Source organism: Denticeps clupeoides, chromosome 7 (genome assembly GCF_900700375.1).
Source record: "Denticeps clupeoides chromosome 7, fDenClu1.1, whole genome shotgun sequence".
Taxonomy (NCBI): Eukaryota; Metazoa; Chordata; class Actinopteri; order Clupeiformes; family Denticipitidae; genus Denticeps; species Denticeps clupeoides.
In genome coordinates this window covers 8,778,940-8,806,499 of record NC_041713.1, presented here as the reverse complement: position 1 = coordinate 8,806,499, position 27,560 = coordinate 8,778,940, and the positions used below count along the sequence as shown (strand labels likewise).

At 44.3% G+C, this 27,560-nt stretch overlaps 2 protein-coding genes across 6 annotated transcripts; one reads left to right on the top strand and one right to left on the bottom strand.

Annotated features, from left to right (window-relative positions):
* Positions 1 to 303: 303 nt before the first annotated feature.
* Positions 304 to 19,714, bottom strand: fbxl19 (F-box and leucine rich repeat protein 19). 5 transcript variants are annotated; one of them, XM_028985108.1, is made up of 10 exons: positions 19,023 to 19,714; positions 16,122 to 16,300; positions 13,198 to 13,341; positions 12,992 to 13,078; positions 12,701 to 12,883; positions 10,472 to 11,682; positions 9,033 to 9,196; positions 6,892 to 7,056; positions 5,061 to 5,282; positions 304 to 3,553 (listed from the first exon to the last, which is right to left on the bottom strand). In XM_028985108.1, the coding sequence occupies exons 1-10, from the start codon at positions 19,057 to 19,059 to the stop codon at positions 3,402 to 3,404; spliced, it is 2,544 nt and encodes an 847-aa protein (XP_028840941.1). In that variant the 5' UTR covers positions 19,060 to 19,714; the 3' UTR covers positions 304 to 3,401. The 5 variants fall into 5 exon arrangements, with proteins under 5 accessions (XP_028840941.1, XP_028840942.1, XP_028840943.1 ...); XM_028985109.1 differs by having other exon boundaries at positions 305 to 3,553; positions 16,122 to 16,310; XM_028985110.1 differs by lacking the exon at positions 304 to 3,553 and adding an exon at positions 6,788 to 6,824 and having other exon boundaries at positions 5,140 to 5,282.
* Positions 19,715 to 20,388: 674 nt separating this feature from the next.
* On the top strand, positions 20,389 to 25,433 carry ube2m (ubiquitin conjugating enzyme E2 M). Its single transcript, XM_028985185.1, has 6 exons — positions 20,389 to 20,769; positions 22,858 to 22,952; positions 23,783 to 23,821; positions 23,954 to 24,057; positions 24,319 to 24,382; positions 25,186 to 25,433. Exons 1-6 carry the CDS (start codon positions 20,655 to 20,657, stop codon positions 25,324 to 25,326), a joined length of 558 nt encoding a protein of 185 aa, XP_028841018.1. The 5' UTR covers positions 20,389 to 20,654; the 3' UTR covers positions 25,327 to 25,433.
* The last annotated feature ends 2,127 nt before the right edge of the window (positions 25,434 to 27,560 follow it).

Below are 27,560 nucleotides of genomic sequence, written 5' to 3'. Positions count from 1 at the left end.
GATTCAATTCTGAAAGCAATAAAGTAATTCTCATAACTTTATCAGTAAAAGTGAATGTACGCTTCCCTACCTTCAGCCCCACAGCTAAATGAATAATTCATGTGCCGCTATGACGTTACAATAATTAGTACATCAGTTTTTGGCTGTCCAGCATGTGCACCATTTCAAGAAACGGAAACAAAGGCACATAAAAACAAACCCCTTGGTTTTTATTTCATTTTTATTTTTACAGTAGTCATTCTAGTAGCTGCCTTGAGTTGTTTTCTTTTTGTTTTCATTTTCTGTCTATCTTTTTTTCTCATTGTTCTGCTTTACTTCCCATTTTTGATCAACATAATGGAAGAAACCATGAACAAAACATTGAAAACCAAAAAGAAGAAAAGAAACGAATACAAAACAAAATGCCCCTGAAAAAAAAAATGGAATTTTGGCAAGAGATGATTATAGTGATTGTGAACATACTGATCCAATCCAGTGCGTACAGTACATCTGGGTGCAGTGCTGTCAGGTCCCGACCCTACACGAGGGGGGACAAGGTGAAGGGTCAACTACAATCGGAAAGGAAGAAGGCAATAAGAAAAGGAATATCACACGAGCCCAACATCATTTCTGACGCTGCTACTTCAGTCAAATTACGCTGCAGTCAAACACAGGCTCTCCTGTGCATTTTTACTTTTTTTTTTTTTTGGGGGGGGGGGGGGGGGGGGGGGGGTTGTGGTAACAGCAGGCACTCCGAGTCTGATCTCCCACCCTGGTCCTTGGGATGCTCTGATCGAGCAACAATATTTGACAATGCAAAGAAAAAGGGAAATAAGGTGAGGGAGGGCGTCTCACTGACGGTGAGCAAAACGGCTGCAAAGACTGATACGCTGATTATTACCTAAAGCGTTAAGTAATACTTGATTTGACTGTTCACATTCGGCTGGACTGGTCTTTGATCGTTAAACTATTTGAAGAGCACTCAACACAAGCCGCCATTTAATATCCTCCTTCTCAGAGTTTCAAAACACACAGAACAATTTATTGACTTAGTGCCACGTAACATTTTGTCTGTAGTCTCCCATTCACCACTGAAGACTAATATGCACATCAGACATCAATTTGTCAATATGACAGTTAAACGTTGGACATGCAATAAATTATATATAGAAAACAAAGGGGTAGGGGGGAGCAAAATTTTGGTGTTAAACATCAAAGTGGTCACAAAAAAAAAGGCTGATGTAGACTAGAACTTCTTTTGGTTTGTCGTGTTGCCGAATGATTGCCCCGCTGCAGTTGTTTGTCAGAGACTAAATCTCAATCGAATGTGTCAAGCAAGGACCTGCTGAATAAAAGGGGAGACGGGTGGGGAGAAATAAAAACTGAGAAGGTCTCATCTGATGACTTTGAGGCTTTGCATTCTGGGATTTTGCTTCCCAACTCTCACGCCGATGACCGAGGCCAAACGCAGCCAAAACAGGACGGGCTGGGAGTAAATACACCAACACGAATCTCGTACGCCGCCAGCACACTTTGATACCTTATAATACTGGCCCTGGGTCCCCATGTTCGATCTGCTAAGAAACCAGGGCCACAGTGCGATGTGTCCAACACGAATACTACTCCTGTTGCAGCGCCTCAACTGATATGTGCGACCTGGTCAATGCTGACCCCTTGTGAGATCCCCACAGCCAATTCCATCTCAACAAGGCCTGATATGGTCAACCCGGCTCTCTGTCTGTGGGTGTGGCTTTTGTAGGAGTCATCTAGCACAACTCGTGGACAACAATGTCCTTCAACAATGTCCTTCTTACTGAGAACGCATGTAGAGATTAATACTGAGCTGGTCTTTGGTGTTGGGCACATCACCATAGTGTGTCAAATTTGGAAGAAAAGTGGATTACAGGACAAAACATGGTAATTATTAGCTATGCTCATATCATATCAGTACTGGTGTATAAGAAGTTGAAGCCAGGACCAGCTGAGCAGCATCGGGCCTGACAGGAGTGCTAGTGCCAGCCGGGGCAAGGGGAACCGGGTAGACAGCCGCTCAGTTTTAAAAGGTGAGCAGCTTGTTCCGACTTCAGGGTCGACCCACCCACCCCCTATCCCGTATTGGATGCACTAAAGAACTTTTAAGGGGGGACGAGGAGCCAGTCGCCAGAACACGAGGCAGAGGTCAAAACCGTCAGCGCCCCCCCGGAAATGCCCAGTGCCCCATGGCAGAGATGGTTGGGGCAGAGCTGACAGGAGTGTAATTTTCAGCCCTACTCAGTGCAGCACCGTGGCGGACCCTTGATCAGGGGTCCACAGTGTAGTCAGCTTTAGGGCACATGGTCTCAGAGTGCTGGACCCCGATGGTCCGGATCAGTTAAACGGTTGCATCATGGCTGGTTCCTACTGTCCACACCTTAACCAGGCTGCAGTGGAGCAGAGAAGTGGAAAGTAATTCCTTCTCCTGATTAAAAATGCGGTGTTACTGAAAAGGAAAGAAAAAAAGAACAGAAGGGGATCGCAGGCTCCAGGTGAATGGCACATTGGGAGGGTAAACAAAAGGGAAAAAAAAAAAAAGAGAGGGATGGCACATTTGGCAGATGGAGGGCTGGACAAGTCCCTGACAGTTTCTCCGTCGTCCACTCGTCTTCTCAGGGACTGCCCAACATTCTCTGCCATGTTCACAACCATTGATATAAGCCATTCCCTGGGCTCAAAGAATAAAGGAGCTGCAAGAGATGAAGAGACAGAGAAAAGGGCATCTCCCACTTGTTTATGGTCACATTAACACTGTTAACCTCTATCGCACATGTACACACACACACACACACTCACTCACTCACTCACTCACTCACTCACACACACACCAACACCGGCCCAAAGTCTGTCGGTGAATCAGAGCTGGAGCTCAGAGGGACGGCCCCCCTCCGGCGTTCAGTACATTCGTTGTAGTCTTGCGCGTGAGGAGAAGGAATCGGGCAGGAGTGCTTGTCCGCTATGGAGTGCAAATATGCAGGAGTTGGTTGGAGATGGTCGGCCGCGCGTTTGCCGGGATGCAACGGTCACGGTAACGGTCAGGAGAAAAAAAAAAAAGCAAAGGGGGTGCAGGCGGGATGGGAGCGGCAGAGGGGGAACTTGCCCCCCCATTTTCCTTAGCGGTAGCGGGCGAAGCTCGGGCTTGGTGAAGGCGGGGAGGTGAGCAGACAGTGGATAATTTATAGTAAACTACATTTATATACACACACCCATTGTACAGATACTGAATATGTACATGCTAATTTGTCGTCGTCCCTGCTAGGTGTCCATTCACAAGCCAGGTAGCTCGTCCAGCCCCTCTCCTCCTGCGTACGTCCCGTACTCTCCAACTATGGCTCGCGCCTTTGCCCTCCGCGTGTCCGTCTGTAGTGTAGGTTTGAGCTGCAGGGCCCTTAGCTGTTCTTCAGCAGCGTTCTGTCGAGGGGGAAGGAGAGGAGCTGGCCGGCCTCGGGGGCCAGCAGGCCGCAGGAGCGCAGGTCCACGCTCTGCAGAGAGGCGCAGCGCCGCAGTAGCGGAAGACACTGTTCAGTCACCTTCACGCAGCCTGCAGGAGGGGGGGGGGGGGGGGACAGGAACAGAAAAAGAAACCAAATTGATGGAGAGAAGAGAGAGATTGGGGGGGGGGGGGAGAAATTAGGCCAGATAACACACTAAGCTCTTCCCCAATGTGCGGAGATTCAGAGGCTGTCCTCTATATAGGTCTGGTGCATCAGCAGAAAATTCGGGCACACGCGAGAAAGCAAAGTAGCTGTCTGGTTGATATATGATTAAAAGCTTGCCCAACGGCAAGAAAATGTTTTTGGAATTTATCATTCTTTCAATAAACTAACTATAAATAAGGAGCACAGGAGAAGTTATGCAACTACACTGCTCAAATCTGACTGGCCGAGGTACAATTAAATGTATATGGCTATAGTGAACAAAGCAGCTTTTTCTGACAAGTTGCAAGGCAATCGCCTGTTTATTAATTATTTGTGTTTATTATCTTAAATCAGTGACTGTATTCATAGTATACGAGAGTCCCTGATGTAAAGGTGTCACCATATTATGAATGCAATAAAACCACTTGAAAGCGTGAGTGAGCGATTAGCCTCTTGCTGATTATTACCTTAATTTCACCCATTAATGAAAATACACATGCACTTTGTTTACAACAGACACAACATTAAAAACCACTGACAAGTAAATTCAGTAACATAATTCATCTTGATTCAACAGCACAAGTAAAACAGTGCTGTGCTCTAGGTCTGTACGTCAACAAGCAGCCAAATTGAGATGGTCTATACAACTAGACAAATGATCTAAACAGAGATGAAGAAAAAGTCTGGATCATGAGCATCCAAGACTCATGTTAGCTGTGAAAGTTAGCCTGTCAGGTCTAATCCAACAGAACAGCTGAACACTAAATGACAAGAAAGGTGTCCGAACATTATGCAGCACATCTTTGTGCACACAAACATGGTGACCCCTGTCCACTGCCACAATGACCACATCGAAACTGGTCCAAAGGAGAAATGTGTCCTTGTCTGAAGAATCATTTTCTTTAAAATTGTGTTAATTATTTAGTGCTGCCATCGCAATAGATGCTCTATGGGAGAGAATAAAATATGACAGAGGGAGTGTGACGTTCTGGGCAATGTTCTGCTGGAAAATCTTGGGTTCTGCAATTCGTGACAAATATCACCTACCAAAACATTGTTGCAGACCATGTTTGTACATGTAAAAGGTATTACCTGAAGGCTTCCTTCAGGAGGGTAAATGTGCCCTGTCATAACTCAAATATTACTCAGGAGTGGTTTGAAGTCCAAACAAGAGAGTTTGAGGCGTTAACAAGTTCTCCAGATATCAATCTAACCGAGCATGTGTGGATTGTCCTGGGAAAACAAGTGTTATCCACGGAGAAACCAACTCACATCTTACCGGACGTATAGGATCTGCAGCTAAGATACCACTGGACAAATTGAAGGGCCTTGTGATGTCCGTGCCGTGTTGATGGGACGAGGGAGACCGATTTAATGTTTTGTGCAAATTTGTGCATTGTGGGTCTGTACCTGCCAAGTTGACGTGTGTGAGGCTCTCTCTCAGCGGGGATATCGGGGAGGTCAGTGTGAGGACGGTCTGGTCTGTGATGTTGCCGCACTGACTCAGGTCCAGCTTGGTCAGGTGGGGCAGGTAGCGCACTAGCAGCCGTGACATGGCGTCCGTCACCTCCAGCCCAGCCAATCGCAGCTCAGTCACATTTTGGAACCGCCCCCCTCTGCTCTCACCATGACCTGTATTTTGAAAAGGCAAAAATGCTCACTGCACTCTCGGATGAACCAGATGTGGGGGAGTGTAAAAGAATGCAGGAAAGAGGAACTGGAGTCCACTGTCTTCCCCGCCGCTCAAGCAAAGATGTTAACCATACCTAACACACCCTGAGCGGAGGCTCAATGATTTAAAGCCACTCAACACTAAAGCATCTACAGTCATTGGCAACCCATGGCCACCTGAATCCAATTCAAGTTAGTCATGCCTGTGTAGAAGTATGACCTCAGGGTCTACAAATTGTGGAACCACATACATCTTCTTACACCCCTTTTCCACTGCTCTGGTTTCCATGCTGGTTCCCAATTTTTGGAACCAGTGCTGTGCTTTCCCACAGAAAAATCTTGGTGCCGGTGCCCAAAAGCAAGCACTGAACTGGCCCCTTAACTTTGCTGGTGTAGTAGCGAGAGCTTGTGACCTAACGTGGCATCCGGGGGAGTGGTGGCTTAGTGGTTAAGAAAGTGGCCCCGTAATCAGAAGGTTGCCGGTTTGAATCCAGATCCGCCAACGTACCACTGAGCAAAGCACAGTCCCCACACACTGCTCCCCGGGCACCTGTCATGGCTGCCCACTGCTCACCAAGGGTGATGGTTAAAAGCAGAGGACACATTTTGTTGTGTCACTGTGTGCTGTGTTTCACAATGACGATCACCTTACGAACAAGGTAGCTTTAGAAGAAAATGGTGGACAGCTTAAGTCCAGAAACATGGAGCGCTGAAGAAATTAATTCTAGGTATATGGATTCCAAAAGACTTTTGTTACGATGTAACAAAATTAGGTGCTGGCGGTCTAGTGTAAATGCGACCAGTTCCCGGTTGGTTCCCAGTTCAGTACCGGCCGAGCACCAAAACCGACACCTGGCCCCAGCCCCAGTGTAGTGGAAATTAGGCATTAAGAGCACCTCCCCTGCCAATGCTTTAACATCATCATTCACACTACTTACTTCATCTCAATGCATTACGTTGTATTAAAAGATTTTGGCACTTATGCTCATTCCAAAGCTCAAATATTGAATGTCATTCTTCATTTGGACAGAACATCTGCCAAATAAATGCAATGTAATTCAATGCAGTTTGTAGGGTAAAATCAAGCGTCTAGCATGTGTTTTAAACCAATCAACAGGTGAAGCAAAGCAAAATGTAGTCAGTCAGTAGCAGCATGCACCATAATTACATTAGTTGGCCAAAGCAATCAATCAAGACTAATAACAGATGATATACAACACTGGTGTACCTCTTCAAACCAAACACTCACAGGGAGCCATATGGGGTCTCCGATCTTTATAGGACTAGGGTAGGAAACTACATGCAGGGCTCCTCATTTGGATAATATAAATGGGAACCTTGATGGCCAGGTCTGACTGCGGACATTACAATAATCCAGAATAACAGATTAAGTGTACTGTATAGGAGTCAAACGGCAGTGGTAGCAAGCATCTGACAAAAAAAAAAAAAAAAATGACATTACTCACAGCTGCAATTTTCCCTCCATATAAAGAAAACACATATCTGCAACAGAAATAAATGATAAAGAGAAACAGTGGGCTGCAACTACGGTTACATACAGGTGACCTACCTGACCGTGTGTCGCCGGGGGGCGGAGCCAGCAACTCCCTCAGGTGGGAGTCTTTGAGGTCTTCAACCCGACTGAGGTCAAGCAAACGCAGGCACGGGCACACAGCCTGGCACAGCGCCGACACCGACGACCATGGGCATCCCGACACATTCAGCTCCAGCAGTCCTACAGAAGAACATGGTAACTTTACACAGAGAAGCTGAACTTAACATAAATACATGGCTGAACAGATGTTTTTCGTGAGATCTTGCTGCATTGGAAGCCCATCTGCAAGTCCATTTCCCCCTGAAGGAAGCGCAGCTCCAGCAATTCCTTTCTTTGAAAAATGGCAAGAGATTTAAAAAGCCCATGACTTATCACCACTATAGCTTTTTGGAGCTCTAATTGTAAGAATATGATTTATTCGGCTTCCTAGTAAACAGCGTATTGACAAACTATCAAATGCTTGAGCAGCAGCGGCTGTGAGCCAGGTCAGAGAGGTGCTGTAAACTACCTGTGAGGTTGTCTTAATAAAAGAAAAGAAAAGTCTAAATACTTCGAATCCTCAGCCTTTCCCTGATCACTTGGCTGGATGTCTGTACAGCACTCCGGGCCACTTTTTTTTTTTTTTTTAACGAAAACTGACTGGAAGGCTGAAGTTGCCATCTTTCAAAAGCCAACAGAATAACAACGTGGTGATTATGAGGAGGCAGGTCTGCTGATCCGCGTGTCGAGCAGCCATGTGTGAACACTAGCCTATGTCCGATAATTAGCTGTCAAAAAAAGCAAACATGCTTTCCGGCTGACTTCCACAAAAACAAACACCGCAGAAGACCACTGTTGGCTAGTATATCACCAGAATGAGATATACCCGTGATAATACCTTCAGTTCTACTTTAATCTAGAAAGATTGCTAGGTGATCAAGAAAGCACAAAAAAAAGTTCAGGAAATAGAGGACATCACACAATTTACATAAAATTTTTTTTTAAATGAGAATAAATAAATAATAAAGAATTTACAGCGCATCACCTTTTCCGCATTTTATGTTATAGCCATATTCTGAAATTGATTAAATGCATTGTGCATTTGTGTTGTCCATAACGACAATGTGAAATTTATTTAATAAATGAATAAAAACACTAAGAAAATCACATGTACATAAGTGTTCACAGTCTTTGCTCAATACTTTGTTGATGCACCTTTGGCAGCAATTACAGCCTTATTGAATATGATGCTACAAGCTTGGCACACCTATCCTTGGCCAGTTTGGCCCATTCATCTTTGCTGCACCTCTCAACCTCCATCAGGTTGGATGGGAAGCGCTTTTAAGATCTCCCATCTCAGAGATCGCATTCAAGTCTGAGCACTGGCTGGGCCACTCATTCACAGAGTCATCCTGAAGTTACTCCTTGGCTGTGTGCTTAGAGTCGTTGTCCTGCTGAAAGATCAACTGTCGCCCAAGTCTGAGTTGAAGAGCGCTCTGGAGCAGGTTTTCATCCAGGATGTGTCTGCACATTGTACGGATGATTGAAGCCACTGTGCTAATTGGGAAAGCAGCAGAAATTTTTCTGTAACCTTTGTGTGTTCTCTGACATGAACAAGCATGATCAGGGGAAACAGGAGGCATCTGAGTTCAATTTTGAGCTTCATGGCAAAGGCCATGAATACTTATGTTCTGTTTCATTTTTTTTATTTTTTAAAAATATGCCAAAACTTCAAGTAAACTTTTTTTTCCACATTATCATTATGGGGTGGTGTGTGTAAAATTTAATTCTGTAACAAAATGTGGGAAAAGTGATGTGAGGTAAATACTTTTCGCATGCACTGTATCTTGAGTAACTTGGTAAGCTTCCATCTCAAATCTATAAGTTGCCATAAATGTAAAACAATGGCCAAAAAGGCAGGTTTGGTGGTATGGCATACAGAATATTTTGAATTAAATCACTCTCTCAGTCAGGTTTCCTAAGTCTTGGCAAATCTAGGATTGAGATCATTTAAAAAATATCATAACAATCCTTTTGGTCAAACTTATCCATTTGAACCTGTCTAGTCATATTAAATTATAATATTAACTTTTTCATCACATAAAATTCAATTAGATGCAATTTAATTGAAGAATCAGCCCATGATCATGCACAATTTAAAAAGCACCATCTTGTACCTTGTAAGCGATTGATGAGCCACATGAGCTGCTTCTTGGAAATGTTGGTATAGCCCAGGTTGAGCGAGACGGGCTGCCGACGGATTACTCCACTAAGTATGGGAGGGGTGATTGAGCGCTGCCGGCTCAGGTCAATGCGGGTCCATAGCCTCTTATCACAACACCTGCAGAGAGGGGGAAGAAGTGGATGCAGTCAGCAAAGTTACAAAAGTCACCAAAAAGCAACAAAAACAAACTGAACTTTTTTGTGTAAGCAGCTAAATCGGTGCACTGACTTAAGGGTAATTCCCTTCCCACTGAATTTTTAACTGCAGTATTAAAAGTGTGTGTGTTTGTGTGTGTGTGTTTGGGGTGGGTCATTAAAGCCTTTGTCATCACTATTTTTGTCGTTATGGAGAATATCACAGCAGAAAAGAGGAGACAGGTCAGTCGTGGCCCAGCGGATAAGGAAACAAACCCATAATCAGAAGCCCGAATCCCGAACCGCCAAGGTGCGACTGAGCAAAGCACAGTCCTTACACACTGCTCCCCGGGCACCATTCATGGCTGCCCATTGCTGGTTAAAAGCAGAACACACATTTGGTTGTGTCACCGTGTGCTGTGCTGCAGTGTTCCACAATGACAATCGCTTCACCTTCACTTTCACTAATGACTGGTAAAAATTCTCAGAATAGTTTATCAAACACATACAGGGCTGAGCAGTATGATCTAATATTTAAATTACTGATAAAGCATGCACTTGAATTCTTTTTGGTTAATTTGACATCAGAAATTTATCATGGATATATGATATTTTAATAATTGCAAAAAAAAAAACTATTTGTAGAAAATGGTTAAATAATTTAAATAATTGGAACTGGAGGAAACTGTAGCTACTCAAATGTTCTTTTATATTAATACTGGCAGATCATCAAAACATATTTCAATATTACAGAATGTAGATGACAAATACCACTCAAACTGGACTGCACTGATTGTGCTGCTATTAAAGTAAAGTGAAGTGATTGTCACATATGATACACAGCAGCACAGCACACGGTGCACACAGTGAAATTTGTCCTCTGCATTTAACCAATCACCCTGAGTGAGCAGTGGGCAGCCATGACGCCCGGCGAGCAGTGTGTGGGGACGGTGCTTTGCTCAGTGGCACCTTGGCGGATTGGGATTCGAACCGGAAACCTTCTGATTACGGGGCCGCTTCCTTAACCGCTAGGCCACCACCGCCCCATTAGTTTGATGTGTTAAATTGGAGATGGTGATTTTAAGGTTAAGATTTCATTCAGCATTTAATTCACTGCTAGTTACAAAGCCGAGTAATGCAGCAATGGGGTTTTATGCAGCCGTAAAGTCTTTATGACAGCATGGAAGATTATTTCAACATGTGAGTATGATGAGGAGCTGCCTGGTGTTTGACCTTTAACCCCCAAAGCAAAGCTCACCAGCGGCTCCAAGTGCGACAGACGCGCATGCAGACGCAGAGCTCCCTCTGGGTGAGATGCTGGAAGACGCGCAGCCACACGTCTCTGGGCAGCACGTGCGAGGTGCCCCCATCCAGCAGCAGGCAGTGGGGCTCGGGGCAGGCGGGCGGCGGCCGGACCAGGTGCCGCTCCATCTGCATGGGCCGCGGGGGCGAGGGCACGGCCGGCGGGCTACGCTTCATCAGCTGCGAGCGCTGCGATGGCGCCAAGCGTGAGGGCTGGGAGCGCGGGGATGCGGCCAATCCCCCGGCTGGGTTGCCCAGTAACAGTGCCCCGCCTCCGTTGGCGGCGCTTGACACCGCACCCCCGCCTGTTCTACTGACTGGCGCAGGGCTGCCGGTCGTGTTCTGCTGGCTCTGGCGGTTGCCGCTGCGGATCTTGCTCCCGCGGCTCCCCTTCCCCGTGTGCCGGTGGTTGGCCAGCCCTCCTCCGCTGCTTGTGTTCTCCTTCTCCTGCGTTTCACGTCCACCGGCCCGCGTGCGTCCATTACGTGGCTCCTGGCCATTACTGCGTTTAGCTGAGGAGGACGATGAAAAACCATCCTGAGTGGGTGAAGGTCCACTGTGGCCTGAAGAAGGTTGTGATTGGCTGGAAGAAAGTGGCGAGGGTGGGGGCAGAGGTGTTGGCTTGCGCCCCCTGTCCCCGTCCTCATCTTCTGGCTCAGTAAGAGTGGTCTTTCGTCCGCGAGGGGGTGGCCCGTCCCCCCTCCGTCGGCCAGCTTTGTCCGCAGACTCGTCTATTCGTTCATCTCGCTCGTCTTCTCCTCCACCATCGGCCTCGGAGTCCTCGCTGGCGCTGAAGCCCAGTGCCGCCAGACGCCGGTTCCTCTCTCGCTCTCGCTCCCTCTCTCGGGCACTGCTGTTGCTGTTTCCGTATGCGACAGGGGACGAGGGGGGGTCAGAGGCTGCACCGGCAGATGGAGAGTCAGAGTCTGATTCAGAGTCGGACTCAGAGCTGGAGGAGCTGGAAGAGGTGGAGTCACGGGCGCGCTCCAGCATCTGGCACATCCGCTTGAAGCGCTCCAGCTTCTCCCGCTGATGTGACCGCTGGTCCTGATTGGCTGCTGAGGCTGTGGATGCTGTGGAGTTGGCCCCTCCTCCTGACCCCTGACCCCCAGTGGAGGATGAGTTTGGGCCATTGGTCTCGGAGGCATCAGAGCTGGGCTTCTGTTTCTGAAGAGAAGGGGGAAAAATATAAAAACTTCAAAACGAACATCAAAAGAAAAACCGCGCCTGAACGACTGAATGAACAAACAAACAAATGAATGAGCATCATTCAGTAGGTTATAACTTCTTGTTCAACCGGAGAACAACCGGAGAATACAGTTTTCATTATAGCACTAGATGACACCAGCACAAAACACACAATGTTCATTTTAAGAATACCCTGTTACCAGTAGCATCTACCAAATAAATAGATCTTCAGTTCCCAAACTGGTGGTACTTTTGTCCGGTACATCAAGAGATTATTGCTAAAATTCATTGAGCCAAATATTTTCGAGGTGATACACTTCATGAAAAGTTTGAGAAACACTGGTATAGAGCCTTGTCTGGTTTTAACAGTACATGTCATAGCTTCCTTTTTTTTTTGTTGCCAGAGGTGAGGCAAAGATTAAAAAAAATCCAGACCAGAGTTCAGCAATGGTGGCAGAAGCACAGCTAGAGGGAGGGGGACCGCTGCAAGCTAGTGCTTCAGTTACAAAAGACCTGTACCTGTACTGCACCCACAGTACATATTCAAGGTGGACAGGATTCAGGAACAGAGAACGATTTTATGAAGCAGATGCAGTTTGGAGACCAACTGATGCTGATTGTTGCCTCTTAAAAAATAAAAATAAAAAACTGAACTAGGTGAAACACGTCTCATGGCATTATGGCAGGACGGGGGGAATGGGTAATGGCATTTGATGACGCAGTGCCATACCTTTTTCAGGTGTTTTTCACGTGCACGCTTCATCTGTAAAAAGGGAGAAAGCGTGGAGGAAAAAAAAAAAAAAAAGACAAGCAAGAGGAAGAAAGAGGGGGACCAAAAAAAAAAAAAAAAAAAAAAAAGGCCAGTATTTCTCTGACATTTTCACCTAATATCAGTGGTAAAAGCGGACAGAGACAGCTTGACATCTCATGTCTAGCCCACACTGGCTGACAGGGACACATCTCTCTCACACACACACACACACACACACACACACACCTTTTTCTTTGGCCCACTCTCCTGCGGAAGGTCCTTCTCCTTCTTGCGTTTGTGGCCGTCCTGACGAACTCCATCCTCCAGCGATGGCGGCTTCTTCTTGCTGGGCGGCGGATCGTCAGTCAGCTTCCATCGACTCACCTCCCCGTTGTCTGTCCGCTTCTTCCCCTGGCCGTCACCCTGGTCCTGCAGAGTGTCAAATGAAAACTAAACTGAATGAGGCCAATTATTGGATAAAATATTTATTTCACACAGTTCCATCACTTCTACCCATGTGAGGATATAACACCTTACCTTACTGGTCTTGCCCTCTTTATGGCACTTGGGGCACTCCCAGCAGTTGGGAATCTCATCGTTTATAATTCCCTCCGCTTTACCCATCTGCAGACAGAGATCCATTCAGGTCAGTCGGCAACGCGGACACACAAATGCAAGACACGGACTCCATGCATCCACTCAAACATAATAAACTGACGACCTTTTCTCACACGTGCACCTACCTTGAGGCAACTGGGGTGGATGATCTCGTTGCAGATGGTGCACTCCATCAGGCAGAGACTGAACTTCTCCTCCTCTGTGTCCACCGTGTCCTCCTTCCCCGCTTCCCCGCAGGAGAAACACACCGCCGTGTGGGGCAGCACAGGCTGCAGGGCCGCAGACATTGAAAACGGGGAAAAAAATTATGCACTGACACACAAATGTTGTGCTGTGAGTTTTCATAAAATAGCAAGAAGCTGACTTCATCTGAATCATGTGGACAAGACAAAAAAAAAAAAAAAAAAAAAAAAAGAAGCAATAAATCTTCCAAATGGACAAGTAAGAAACATTTCAACCTCAAATTATGCAAGGTGTTTTTTAACGCAGTGTGTCAGTCCTGTTCTGCTAGTTTGTCATAAGCTTACAGCACTTAATACTAAAAAGTGTAATGGATAATCCATGTTATTATGTTGCTAATAATCAAACGTTGCTAATAATCAGCTTGTTGTACATGACTGAGTAAGTTAGGGTCAGGTTTGTGTCAGCAGACTGTGGCTGCATTCAGCAAGCTGCTATTAAAAAAAAAAAAGGCTCATCAGTAAAAGTTAAAGCTGTTGGATTTAAGAGGAAAAAATCCAGTATTCACGACTGAAAGTGAAGGCTGAAAAGGAGCTGTAATGAGTAATGTGAACTCGGTGGGCTTTGCAATGTCACCTAGATTCTTTTAACCGAAAAACAGGCCAACATGACACAGCATGACAAGCATTCCCTGCCTGTATTATATCAAACCATAACAGTGGAGATCATCGGCCATTCTGCACAACATACAAAAAACAGCATTCGGGAGAAAGCTCTCCTTTCAGCAAGAAAGAGCAGAAGGTCACTGCTCGAATGTGACAAGCACCAAAATGTGAATCTACTACAGAATCCTGATCTCGGTCATATTATGAATCAGTCCACAGGCAAGCATGAGGTAACCTGCCTGGCAGAATAGGCAGCATCCAACTCCCACTCTCTGTTGGCACATACTGTAAAAAGACCCTGCAAAAGATGCTTCACCACAGAAGAATCAAGAGAGAGCAGCAGCTTTAATGGGAGGTGTTGGGCTCATACTGGATTGATTATTTCCAGATAAAATATATATCGTTCATAAAAGTCTCGGATCTAATCATATGAGAGCCTCCGCCTCAGTAAAACCTGTGGTGATTATGCCAATTTTTGGCAGTGCTGTAAGGGCTACCAATTCTAAAATTGGGTTTCAGACACGTCACTTTCATTCTTACAAATACCTTTGAGACATCCTGGTCTTATCACATGACTGCAGGTGAAAAATACACACATACAAACCAAACAGATAACAACGTGTGGCCCAATCCAGATGCAGTTTAAACCCAAAAATGTGAATTTTAAGAGCTTTAATAATATTTAATAAAATTGTATTGATACACTTGTATTCCAACCTTACAAAAACACCATTGACGCTTTGTCAGGTTCAAATCGTGGTCGTTTTTGACAAGTCACCCCCTCACTTCCTTCGCCAGCACTGTGCCGTTCTGGTGTCGGCCTCCAGCCGACAGCAGAGCCACGAGCGTGAAGCAACGAGCCCAGAACAAATGGCTACACTACTTCTCTTCCCAAACCGCAGCGAGGTGCTGCGTCCTGACCTGACACATTTCTCCCGGCTTCCTCCGCTGTGTGGAGAGAGCGCGCTCTCTCCCCCTCTCGCTCCGCTGTCGACCATTGTTATTGGCTATTAGTCACAACAGATGCAGGGCTTCTTTTGACAGCAGCTCAAAGCCAGTATCAAAGAATAATAACAAATATATATATATAAAAATCTGTGCTTGCCAAGAAATTTTTTTTAAATACAGCAATCACGTTTGAAGTTTTCAGGCAGCATTCTTGAAAGGAGTTGCTTTAATCTGCGATGCTGCAGCAAAACTAAAAATCTACCATATAATTTCAGTGTGTGTAGAGCGCTGGTAAACAGCGTGCCTGCTAACAACTTACAGAAATTCTGCAGACAGTCCAGGTGTAACCAAAAAAAAAAAACCTAAAAGAGCGCTGTTTTACATTTCTATAATTATCACTGCACTGCTTAATGAGAATAAAACTAACCATGCAGATACAATCTCAGGTTGGCCCCTACACACCTAATATAATTATATTATAATACTATAATAATTATAGTATAATTACTATTACATATCAAATATATAATGATATTTTTTCATATCCCTGCCATAAGCATTATAATCATTCACAGAGAATGGATTCTCATAGCCTGATTGTCATTGTGAGTGTGCGTATTGAGGAAAAGATTTCAAACTGCTGTAGAAAAAGCCAATTCTCGTGACATTAGTACAGTTTCTAATCCATATCATATTAGCTCATGGCAGGCGAATCTTTGTTGTTTTGCACGCAACTGTCAGCGCATGCAAGGTGAGTGAAAGCTAGTTTACTGGTTAAAACAGCTTTCCTGCTTTGTTTGACAGGGATGCAGGTCAAGGCATGTCAGCAGCCTGTTTGGAAACGCTCTGCTTTCACATCCATCTCACACCGGCATGGCTAGATTTGTGTAACAGGTAACATAAGCTGAAAGGCCGCCTTCCATTTTGTGTCGTAAATACAAAAGCCAATCCGCAGGCGTATTTACCTGCAGTTCTTTTTTGTCTGCAGAGACAACAGCTTTCATCACGTCAGTTGCAAGGCAGAGGACCATTAAACTCAAACTGAGCATTGCTGATGGGGCATAAACTTCATAAATTGCTGGCATAAGGAGGCATATATCGAAAACAGCTTTTCACATGAATATACATAAGCTATTCAGGATCCTGATTCTGCAGAGATACCCCCAAGGATGGGTATGAGTATCATAATGCTTGTTTGAAAGTGTGTTTGAGGTTATGAGTGTGACCCCCCCCCCCACACACACACACTCACTCACCGCTGTGCACTGTCGCAGGAGGCATGACTGCTTCATCCGCCCGGGGCCACCAAACTTCTTCATGTCCTTGCAGAAGTGGCACTCACCGCACTCGGTCCGCTTGCAGGCCTGACAGCGCCGGCAACGCGTCCGCCGCCGCCGAGCCCCCCCACCCAGAGCCTTACTGCCTGACATCCCCTCTGCAATCAACTGCTCCAGAGGCATAGGGAGAGAGAGGAAAGAAAGAAAGAAAGAAAGAGAGAAAGAAAGAGAGAAAAAAGACAGAACGAGGGGGGGGGACCAGAAAGCCGAGAGAGCAAAAGTTTGAAGGATCATTTACATCACATGCTTTAACATTTACATTAATGGCATCAACTAGTTTAGGAGGGTGCAAATAAAATGAAAATTAAATCTTCATCATTACATTTAAGACTCCTTACATATGACAGCAACAGAACTAATGAAGGTTCCTAAGATGCATTAAAGCACCCAGTGCAAAACCTGAGTAGGAAGCAAAACCGGCCTTGGACACAGAAGTCCCAAAAGGCCCTTTTATAACCCTGAGGTCCACAGATGTGGGAATTTCTTCTTCATTAAAAGAAATAGTAAGGAATCACAGCATTCTTCTTCCAAAAAAAAAAAAAAAAAAAAAGAGGCTGGTTTGCTCTTAGCCAGGGCCCATGTGACAAGCCCTGAGCTAGTTGCATAACTTTACACAAAGCCCTGGAAACTAACAGATATTCTTTCTTACCCCCCCCCCCCCCCCTTTTCTTTCAGCCTATTATCACTGCAGGCACTTTAACATTCTGCATGAATCACCACCATCCCATAACTCAGATGTAGCAAGTCATGTTAAGCATATGACAGGTATTTGTTGTTTTTTTCCCCATTCATATGCAGCAACACAAAGAATATAAAGTACATATGAAATTGCTGCTTCCTATCTGAGGGTGGATAAGGAACTAAAATATATAGAGAGCAGCAGGATTGTTTGGGTTCATGTTGCGCAATGACACTGCAGGCCAAATGCAAAGCATTTTTGTACTGTTTGTACTGTACATTTGCTAACATTTGTAAAGCTCCAAAAGCACTACATATGCATAAAATTTTATATATAAGATAGAATCACTGGTTATTCCGGAGCTTTAAACCAAATCACTGTTTACAAAGCTTTCTTATTGTGGAAGCATACTTAAGGAAGGCGTGGCCTGACATGGACAGTTGAGAAGAAAGTTCTTCCGGCATTTTTTAAAAATTATTATTACAGTCGTGTTAGTCTCAGGATGACAACACTGATCATTCTGCGATAACTTTCCATTAGTGAACATCCAGTGACTGGGTGCTTTTATACATGTTGAAAGGAATCCTGATACATACGCAGCAAAAAAAAAAAATTTACTCCCTCTGTAACACACAATTAATTTCCCCTTTCAGATGCATTTCAGACTAAGCCTTGCCGATAAACTGGGAAGTCACAATTGTTTTCTTTCATATATTTAATGTAAAGAAGAGGTTATTAAGATGACCAAACAGATTTACTAACAGTTGTGAGGCATGTGACCAATAGAATGATAAATGAGGTTACATATTTTTATAAGTTTCCGATGATACAGAATATTGGATGTGATTATGAACATGTATTTGCGGCATGTGTTCCAATCAAATCACTAACAAATTATTTAATTCCTTAGCAACAAAACAAACGCAACAAGTGATGGCTCTGCCAAATCTGTAAAAAAAAAAAAAAAAAAATACCACAACTGTTTATAGAATGAATGTCAAGGACTGCACCATACACAACTCAGCAAGGTGCATAATGAGCAGAGGGCCAATTAAATTTCGTGGTTAAATTTGTGAATCATAGTAGGAGGGAAAGGCTTAACTGCTGCAAACATATGCACTGGAATTAGGTTCGGACCACTTATGCTTGCTAATTAATGTTTACAATAAAAAAAATATTTTATTAGTGAGCAGAAATGGGAGGGCCAGTTCAGGGTAAAATTGAGTTTGTGGGTTATGGTTAATCTTAATGGTTAAATCAGGACTTTGATAGAATACATGTACTGTGGGGACGAGGTTTTGCAGGAATCTAAAAGATGCAACCACGTTACACACCCCTGGGCCTACGAAAACCATAAAACAAGGGGTTGCAAAAAATCAAAATCAAAACAAACAGCTCCTTTCATTAGGACCTTTAACTGGTTAATCCGTAATGAGGAATGGGTGTGTTCCGGCTTGCTAAAGTTAGATTATATTTGTGGCAGCCCCTTATCTTTAGGAAACAATTTAATTAAGAGCCTGGCTCCTGTTCGCGAAGCAAAACAAGTCAATCTGACAACAGTTGCTCCAGGAGCCAGGGCTAGATAGTTAGCCTACAAGCTACTCACACAGCTGCCCAGCTGAGAGGGAACTGCTTTTACGCCCTCGGTGCCAGTCATCTGTCACGAACAAACACGCTAACAATGTCCCCAAATAAATTCTGGTGTTGGGCGCACATGGGCTTGTTGGCAGGCACGGCGGCGCAAAATTCCACAGGCTAGCTCGCTAACGAGCTAGCTGTCCACCACAATGATGATGCGTAGATAGCAAACACGGGACTTGTTTTAGCCACTCGGCTAGCAACGGCAGAGGCACCGACCAACAATTGTTGCTGATTGTATATACTCGGCGGAGAGGGAGCGGCGCAAATTTGCGCAGTTCGGTCCACCAACAGTCACCCCGCCGTATTTTGCCCTCATGGCTTTCCCCGTGCAACACGAATTTACCACCACCACCCCCCCTCTTTCATAACATATTATTGCTCAGCATCTTCTTAACCCCAAATGAGCTAACCAGCTAGCCAGATGACTAGCTAGCCTGTTAGCTGCGTTAGAACAAGCAGAAAACGATTCGGGGAGCCCAGCATTGTTGTTGGCTACTAACCTCTTGGTGCCCAGTCGCATGCTCCTTGGTCGCGCATTAGAAATAATATTTGACAACGGGTCAGCCTGGATTACAGCAGCAGCAGCCAATGCTCGGCGGTCGCTTCCTTCTTTCTTCCTTTCCTTGTTTCTTTCTCCTTCTCCCTGGGCTCCCAACGCGTTCACATGCGCACCATGTTGATACAAGAATAGCCAGCCACCGCGCTGGCTACCCCTTCAAGCTGGGTTACTAGGTTGGGCAGATGTATCGATTGTCAAAATGGCTAGATAACCAACAGTATCTTTCTGGTCGCAAGGCAGTGCGATTTTTCTTGTGTGTCATTCAGTGATTTCTGTGCCCTCTTCCTCTTGCCCAGCCTCAACACGTCTTACAGCGTGTTCCTGAGAGCTCTTAAAAAGCATGAACGATTGCACATGGTCTCAAAACATCGCTTCGTTAAAAAAAAAAATAATAATCACAACAATGCAGTTTAGTGTCTAATGCAGGTTCGGTGCAATTCCCCAAAGAAACGTCCAAAACGAAACAGAAAAGACTGAACAGACGGATGAACGTGGCTATTGTTCTCCTACTCTATTGTGTGGTTCTTGTTTCATTATTTTCGTTAGCATATCGATATAACTTGGTACATCAGTACGAAATGTTTGATCGTCCGTACGCTCTTGCAAACATGTAAAGCGCCGTCGCTCTCCATTTTTGTCTCGAAAAAAAAAAATGAAATAAATAAATAAATATAGTAAATAAAATATGGGGGGAGATGTTGTCCCGCCCCCTTTGTCGTCATCGCTCAGCGCGGCATTTTGGGATACGTAGTGCTGTATTAGACCCCAGAAACGCAGGGACCTCGTTTTTACTTTGTCCAACTTAGCAACACGCAATTAAACACCAAATCAGTCTTTATTAAGATCATGATTATGATTCTGTTCATTTTACAATGGCTGCACCCAATGTGTATTTTCGGAATCTAACCTTACCATTGATTCAATCATAATTCATATTAGAAATCTATGTTAAGTAAGTACAACTTCAAAGGCACTCGCAGAAAAAAATACATTAGAAATATATAATAGTGCTTTAATTATAATATGACAATTTGTATTACGCTCATTGCTTCTAACTTGGGGATGTATTTCTATAAAAGAATAATATTATGGGGATCGATTGTGGACTCAATTTAAATACAATTTAACCTCTCAATCTTAATTTCGCTCAAATTTCATATTTTGATATTTCACTGAGGGAATGTCGCGCTGTAAACAAATATATTAGATCAACACATCTAATCGGTCATCGATCCTATCGCACGTGTATAAATATGAACATCATTACAATGGACACGGTGAGGGCTGGGCGAGCCATTCCAAACACCATGCATACAGGCAGAAGCGCCCGATTTGAAGGCGCAGCGGAGAGCTCCCTCCTCTCTGTGTCTCGGGCAGGCAGTCCAGGGCTTCGTTCACAGCGTCTCTTCCTACCCCGTAGTTGAGCCGCACCGGTTTCCAACATCACGGTGCATTTTTTTTCCCCCCACTGAGTCAATTCCTCTCCCTTTGAAATTCAGGACGAAAGCAACTTAATACCTTAGCCGCCGTGCGACAGAAGCCCGAGTCGCTTGAAGTTAATAAATCATTGAAGATGATTAAGCTTTTTTCTTTAAAACAGCAGAAAAAAGACGAGGAATCCGCAGGAGGAAATAGAACAGGAGCCGGGGGTAAAAAGGCAAGCGCGGCCCAGCTCCGAATACAGAAAGGTAGGCTAGAGAGGCTAGCTAAGCTAACCAGCTACGTGTCTCTTTTGCTGCTTCGCGACGCGCACTTGTCGTTTCTTTTCAAAACAACACCGCTGGCCAGCGGCGCCGTGTAACACGCCCGTGTGCACCGTGTGTAAGCGGCGGAGGGGGGGTCTGCGCATTTCACGCTCGCAGCAAGTAGAAACTTAAGTTAGCCGGCTAGCCGTTCTCCACGAAAACAAAACATTGGACGTCGCACGGCGAGGGCAAAGCCGCGGCGGCGAAAGTCCGCCCGACTTCGCGCAGGAACAGTGTGACACCCAGGCCGCGAATTTCGCTCGGTTCGTAAAAAGGTCGTTTACGTTCACGAGACGGAATTGGCGGACGTTGTCTGTATGACGGGGAGATCTAGCAATTAGCCGGCTAGCTAAAAGTAGGACGAAACTGCGTGTAGGGCAATAGGAAATGGCCTTACACCCGCTAGCTGCCTCTGAAGTTGGCCTCATAAAACGGCCTGGGATTTTCGGAGCGACCCCCCCTCCCCGAACACTTGCACCTTCAAGACTCCCCGCCGTGCCAGCTATGCGACGGGAGATGTGATTGTGCTGTAGTCGTTTCCAGCCTGTTTACTGTTACGTTAGACCAGGCACTAACATAACAGGGCCACCGCAGGAGTTGCCATTAAAGGCATGATTTCAAGAAAGCTGTTCATCGCCACCCACCTTTTTGGACATACGTGAACCTGCAGAAATGCTGCATAGTGTATGGTTTCGGGTGTTCGCTAATATTAAGTCATTAACTGTTGACCAAAGATCATTTGCCTCACACACCAGGCAGGCTATGAAGTCATGTATTGCGCGACGACGTACAACCAGTAGTTATGTCCCCCCCTGGAGCAACTCATTTCCATTTGAGGCGTTTGGCAGACGCCCTTATCCAGAGCGACTTACAACGTGCTTCCACGGTGCCATCATTGAAATCTGTTCTGGTTCACAAGGACCCCAACTATGAACACAAATCATTTTATTCTTTTAGTAGTAGTTTTCCTTACACAAGTAAGACTATAAGAAAGTTATACGTTATACGTAAGTATTTTCTAAAGAGGAAGGTCTTAAGCTGTCGTTTGAAAATACTCAGTTCTGACTTTTGTTCCACCAAGACGGAGAAGAGTCTAGATGAGTGTCTTCCTTGTACCTTGAGAGGTGGAGGGACCAGATGAGGAGTACTGGGGGGTTGGAAAGTGAGGTGCAGTGTGAGGTATAATAAGGGCAGTGAGGTAGGATGGTGCTACTCCATGTTAAGCTTTGTAGACCAGTGGAGGGAGCGTAGCAGTGGGGTGGTGTAGGAGAATTTGGGAAGGTTGAAGATCATTCGTGCTGCTGCATACTGTGTTAGTTGTAGAGGTTGGGTGGCACTCAGAGGTAGACCTGATAGAAGGGCGTTACAGTAATCTAGTAGTAAGATTACTAGGGACTGAACGAGTATCTGGGTGGCCTGTGTTGTTAGATAAGGGCAGATCCACCTGATATTATAGAGAAGGAATCTACATGAGCAGGAAAGATTGGTGATGTGAGTCAAGAAGGAGAGTTGATTGTCTATAGTTACTCAAAGGTTGCGTGCAGTTGCAGAAGGCGAGACCCGTGAGTTGTCCAGGTAGAGATCCAGATTGGAAGAATCTGCTGAAATGAATATTAGTTTGGTCTTGGTCGGATTGAGTTTTAGATGATGGGCTGCCATCCAAGATGGAATGTCAGTTAGACATGCAGAGATCTTGGAGGAAGCATGTACATCCGAGGGAGAAAAAGAGAAGATGAGTTGTGTGACGTCAGCTTAGCAGCTTTAGGATAACCCATGTGAGGGTTAAATGAACCAGAATGGTAGTAAATGGGGTTTGAACCTTCTGGTTCATAGGAGAGTGTGTTACCCGCTAGGCCACTAAAACTACCACCCTACTTCCATGCACTCATGTTATGTGCTCTCTTTTTGGCAAGACCCTAAAGAGATTATAAAGATGTGACTAACCTTTTTGATAGTTTGAGGCGTGTGATAATGCAGTGGTTTTGTGGCTTGCTGCAAAAGCATTCATGCTAATGTTCTTCTGTCATTTAGACATCAACGAGCTCAATCTCCCAAAGACATGTGAGATTGTCTTTCCAGACCAGGATGATCTGCTGAACTTCAAACTCATCATCTCTCCCGATGAGGTAAAAGTACCAAATCTATGCTCTTAAAGCAAGACTTGACACTCTCTTCTAGAATGGTGATGGCTGCAGCTCCATGATTAGATGACCTAGTAGACCACTGATTTGGTGAGGAGTATATCACATGAGATTGACCTAATGGCTATTGCTTAAAGAATCGCTCTCTATGGATAAAATGGGAGGCCCAACAAAGTCATTATCCTATTGTGCCAGTTTGGTTTGCTTGCCATTAATGTTTGACCGTTTCTGAAAGTTTACTAGAAACAGTCTACCATTGACTAGAATTATGTGGACAGTAATATTCTGATGTTAACTGAAACAGGGTTATTTTCTGAATAAGTCACTGCCATGTAAACTGCAAATTTTAATGACCTGAATTCAGTCACATTTGATATGTGGAATACTACCAATCACATTCATACTATGCAGATATGAAAACATCTTATTTGCAAATTTCTTAGTAGTAATTTTTCTAGCATTCTTTGTGACACTCATGGCAACGGTCACCCATTTTCAGTGGCACAGGTGTATGATTCATAAATCTGCTTCAGTACATCTATAGGACATTGGCACCATTGAATTAATTTAAACGGTTCTCCGGAGTTAATTCAGTCTCAAGTTTATCGCCAAGGCATTAAAAAACAGCTGATGGACAAACAACGCATTGGCTTGGTTTGTATTAATGTAGAATTCAATAGAGTATAAAATGGGAGTTTGCATACATGGAATATGCTTTAAATGGTTTGGAATTGCATTATGTTTTTTTTTGCTGCTATTTTATAACACCTAATTGATCTGTGTATTATAGTTTTTTTTTTCTGTTTTTTTTGCAGGGTTTTTACAAAGGGGGAAAGTTTGTTTTCAGCTTTAAGGTAAGGATATTGCTGATTTGATTCATCTTGTGATTTATTTAGTGTTCACTAAATAAATTCCTATGAAAGTCTAAAATGGTAATTGTGCTCCTGTTTATCTCTCAACCTTTTTTTAATCCTTGTTACTCACAGGTAGGACAAGGGTACCCTCATGATCCTCCAAAAGTAAAATGTGAGACGATGGTATATCATCCCAACATAGACCTGGAGGGCAATGTCTGTCTAAATATTTTGAGGTAAAGCAAATTTAAATACCCATTTAGCAATTGACGAATGCAATGTTGAAAATATCACACATTTATAATCTAAACTACACTATTAAGTAAAACATTGGTGAGGTATTTCAACCAAGAGGTCTAGAATTTTGGCTATTGTTTTAGCCCCATTTTCACTGGATGTTACTGTTGTTTCAGCTTGTTTCAGAAGAAGTGTACACCTTTCAAGATGTGGTGGATATTATGAAACACCTTCTGTAACATTTGTGTTTGTGTTTGCAGAGAGGACTGGAAACCTGTGTTGACAATAAACTCCATCATATATGGGCTACAGTATCTATTTCTAGTAAGTGTTTTTCTTAAAACTGTCTTCCCATTTACTATTAAATAGTAATTTTGTTTAGTATGCCCTCAATACTACTCTTTCAGAATCACCGTTATCTCACGTCTCACCATTCCACCGTGTTCGCAGTTTCTTGTGCGTTTTGTGTAATGCAGACAACTGCAGTGTAAACATTAAAAATAAATATGTTACTGTGATTATTTCATGTAGACGTAATCCTTACATTAAACCTTACAGTATTGCATGCATCAACTATTTTAAATAATGTATTCATTATAAATGGGGCAGTGGTGGCCTAGCGGTTAAGGAAGCGGCCCCGTAATCAGAAGATTGCCGGTTCGAATCCCGAGCCGCAAAGGTGCCACTGAGGTGCCACTGAGCAAAGCACCGTCCCCACACACTGCTCCCCGGGCGCTTGTCATGGCTGCCCACTGCTCACTCAGGGTGATGGGTTAAATGCAGAGGACAAATTTCACTGTGTGCACCGTGTGCTGTGTATCACGTGTGACAATCACTTCACTTATTATTACTTATTAAATGCCAATTCATGTTAACAAATAATGAAACAAGCAGAATTTAGCCTCGGTCTTCGAGAGAATGATTATATTGTGATAGTTCTTCATTGATATAATTTCAAATAAATCATGCCATTTGAATCTAGGTGGCCTTTATTGTCCACTCCTTTGTTCCTGGAAACATAGGTGTATTGAGAGACCTTATTTAAATACAATCAAATACCTGATTAATATTATTTAAATGTATTATCTCCCTGTTCCTCTCTTATGCACACCCTATGCTTGCCACAGGAGCCAAACCCAGAAGACCCGTTGAACAAAGAGGCAGCCGATGTACTGCAGACAAACCGGCGGCTGTTCGAGCAGAATGTCCAGCGGTCATTGCGTGGCGGCTATGTGGGCGCAACCTACTTTGAGCGGTGTCTCAAATAGTCCTGCTCCATTCCCGACGATAACTGCTTTCATCCCAAGACGCAATTACCGTTTACACAACCTGAGACACTGACTGAGGCATAGACTGGAGAATTTTTTTTTTGGGGTGTGGGGGTGGGCAGGGGTGAGAGAGCAGCAGAGAAGGGGTGGGAGGGAGGAAGGGAGGGAGGTTATGTGGGAGGTTGTTCTCAGAATGAGAAGGGAGGGAGGGGAGGGTATTTGCAAAAACAACTCTGAACAGTCGGTAATTGTCGCTCAGTGAATAAAGTATCGTTATATGCCAGTGTGCTGGTGCCCAGGTTTTTATTATTACTTTTCCCTCTTCCCAGCATCAAAAGCATCCCCTGAAGGATTAAAATAGAAAGACCCACTAAACAAAACAGCATTCATATCAGTAGCCATGAAGGGTCATGAAGCACCTTTCTATAAATGAAGGGCCACAGAGTTTAAATCAAACAGGATCTTCAGCAAAAACCGATCCATACATCTGCACACGCAGACCCAAACACACCCGTACACACTGGACCCCTGGCAGATTCCCTCTGATGAAAGGCTTCCACACTCCGATCACTTAACAGAATCACATTCAAACTGACTGGCTGACTTGCACCTAACAGATGATAGATGAGGGGCTGTAGTGAGATTTTGGTGAGCCCCCTTGCGTCCCTGCCCCCTTTTTTTTTTTTTTTTTTTTTTTTTAAATAGATAATAATTTTGTGGGTGGGAGGGGGTTGTTGTGTTGCCATGATTAAGGGGTCGGGTAGGGTGGTGGTTAGATGGAGGGGGTTTTAAGATGTTACAGTTCTATTGTGTATATTGAAATCCCAGCTGTTCACAATGACTGCAATATGAATTATGTTAAATAAAATATGGACTTGAATGCTTATGCTTAGAGTAAAATCATTGTGTTTGACTAAACTGATATTTTAAATTAATGTAATTGCTTGAATATTGTTGACCTTAAGGTTTTGGCCAAAGGTGTACATTTCATGTTTAGAACTTAACTGGTTGGTTTGGAATCTCTAAACCGTAGAGATTCCATATGTGCTACACGGTTCAGCAGTTGTGTTGCTGGGATTGGAGGATGCTGCTTTGGATGGCTGTGATGCTTGCTTGTTAGTTGTTGATTAAGACACTTTCCCAAAATGAATTGGGTTGAATCTCAGTGGCACCTTGAGGTTCAAACTTGTTCTGTTTCCTTATCCACTCAGCTGCCACTGCCCCAGGTGAGCGCAAGGTATGGATGACGGTAAAACATCAAGGTGGTGTTGCCTTGATTTTTTATGTTCTAGTCTTCAGACCTCAACACCAAAGCAGCACCTCGAGTTTTGGAATGATCTCCATGAATGAATCCATTAAGTTCACAAGACATTATGGGGTGCTACAGCAGCAGATGGATTCTAGATCATCGGTTAAGTGAAGAAGTGAAAGTGATTAGTTGTCGCGTGACACAGCACAGCACCCAGTTCACACAGTGAAATGTGGTCTCTGCATTTAACCCTTCGCCTGAAGGAGCAGTGTGTTCAGTGGCAGCTCTGGATTTGAACCGGCTACCTTCTGATTACCAGGCCGCTTCCTTAACTGCCATTAATAAGCAAAAAGGACACCATAGGTTTCCATACATTGCAGCACACAACGAAATGCTTTTAACCCATCATGCTTGGTGATCAGTGTGCAGTCATGACAGGCGCCCGGGGAGCAGGGTGTGGGGACGGTGCTTTGCTCAGTGGCACACCTTCCATTCCTGCTATGGCACAGCTGACCCCATATGTTTAATTCTGTTGGGACGGTCCAGGTTTATTTCAAAGACCATTTCAAGAAGTGGTGAAATTACTTCACTGGGGTTAAATCCAGTTCCAGCAACTGATTTGAGATGCCTCATTTAGTATAAAAAGTGGTCTGACCAAAACGTGGATGCCCCCATTAACAACCCTACTAATTGCAATGCCTTTTACAGGGAGTGCAGAATTATTAGGCAAATGAGTATTTTGTCCACATCATCCTCTTCATGTATGTTGTCTTACTCCAAGCTGTATAGGCTCGAAATCCTACTACCAATTAAGCATATTAGGTGATGTGCATCTCTGTAATGAGAAGGGGTGTGGTCTAATGACATCAACACCCTATATCAGGTGTGCATAATTATTGGGCAACTTCCTTTCCTTTGGCAAAATGGGTCAAAAGAAGGACTTGACAGGCTCAGAAAAGTAAAAAATAGTGAGATATCTTGCAGT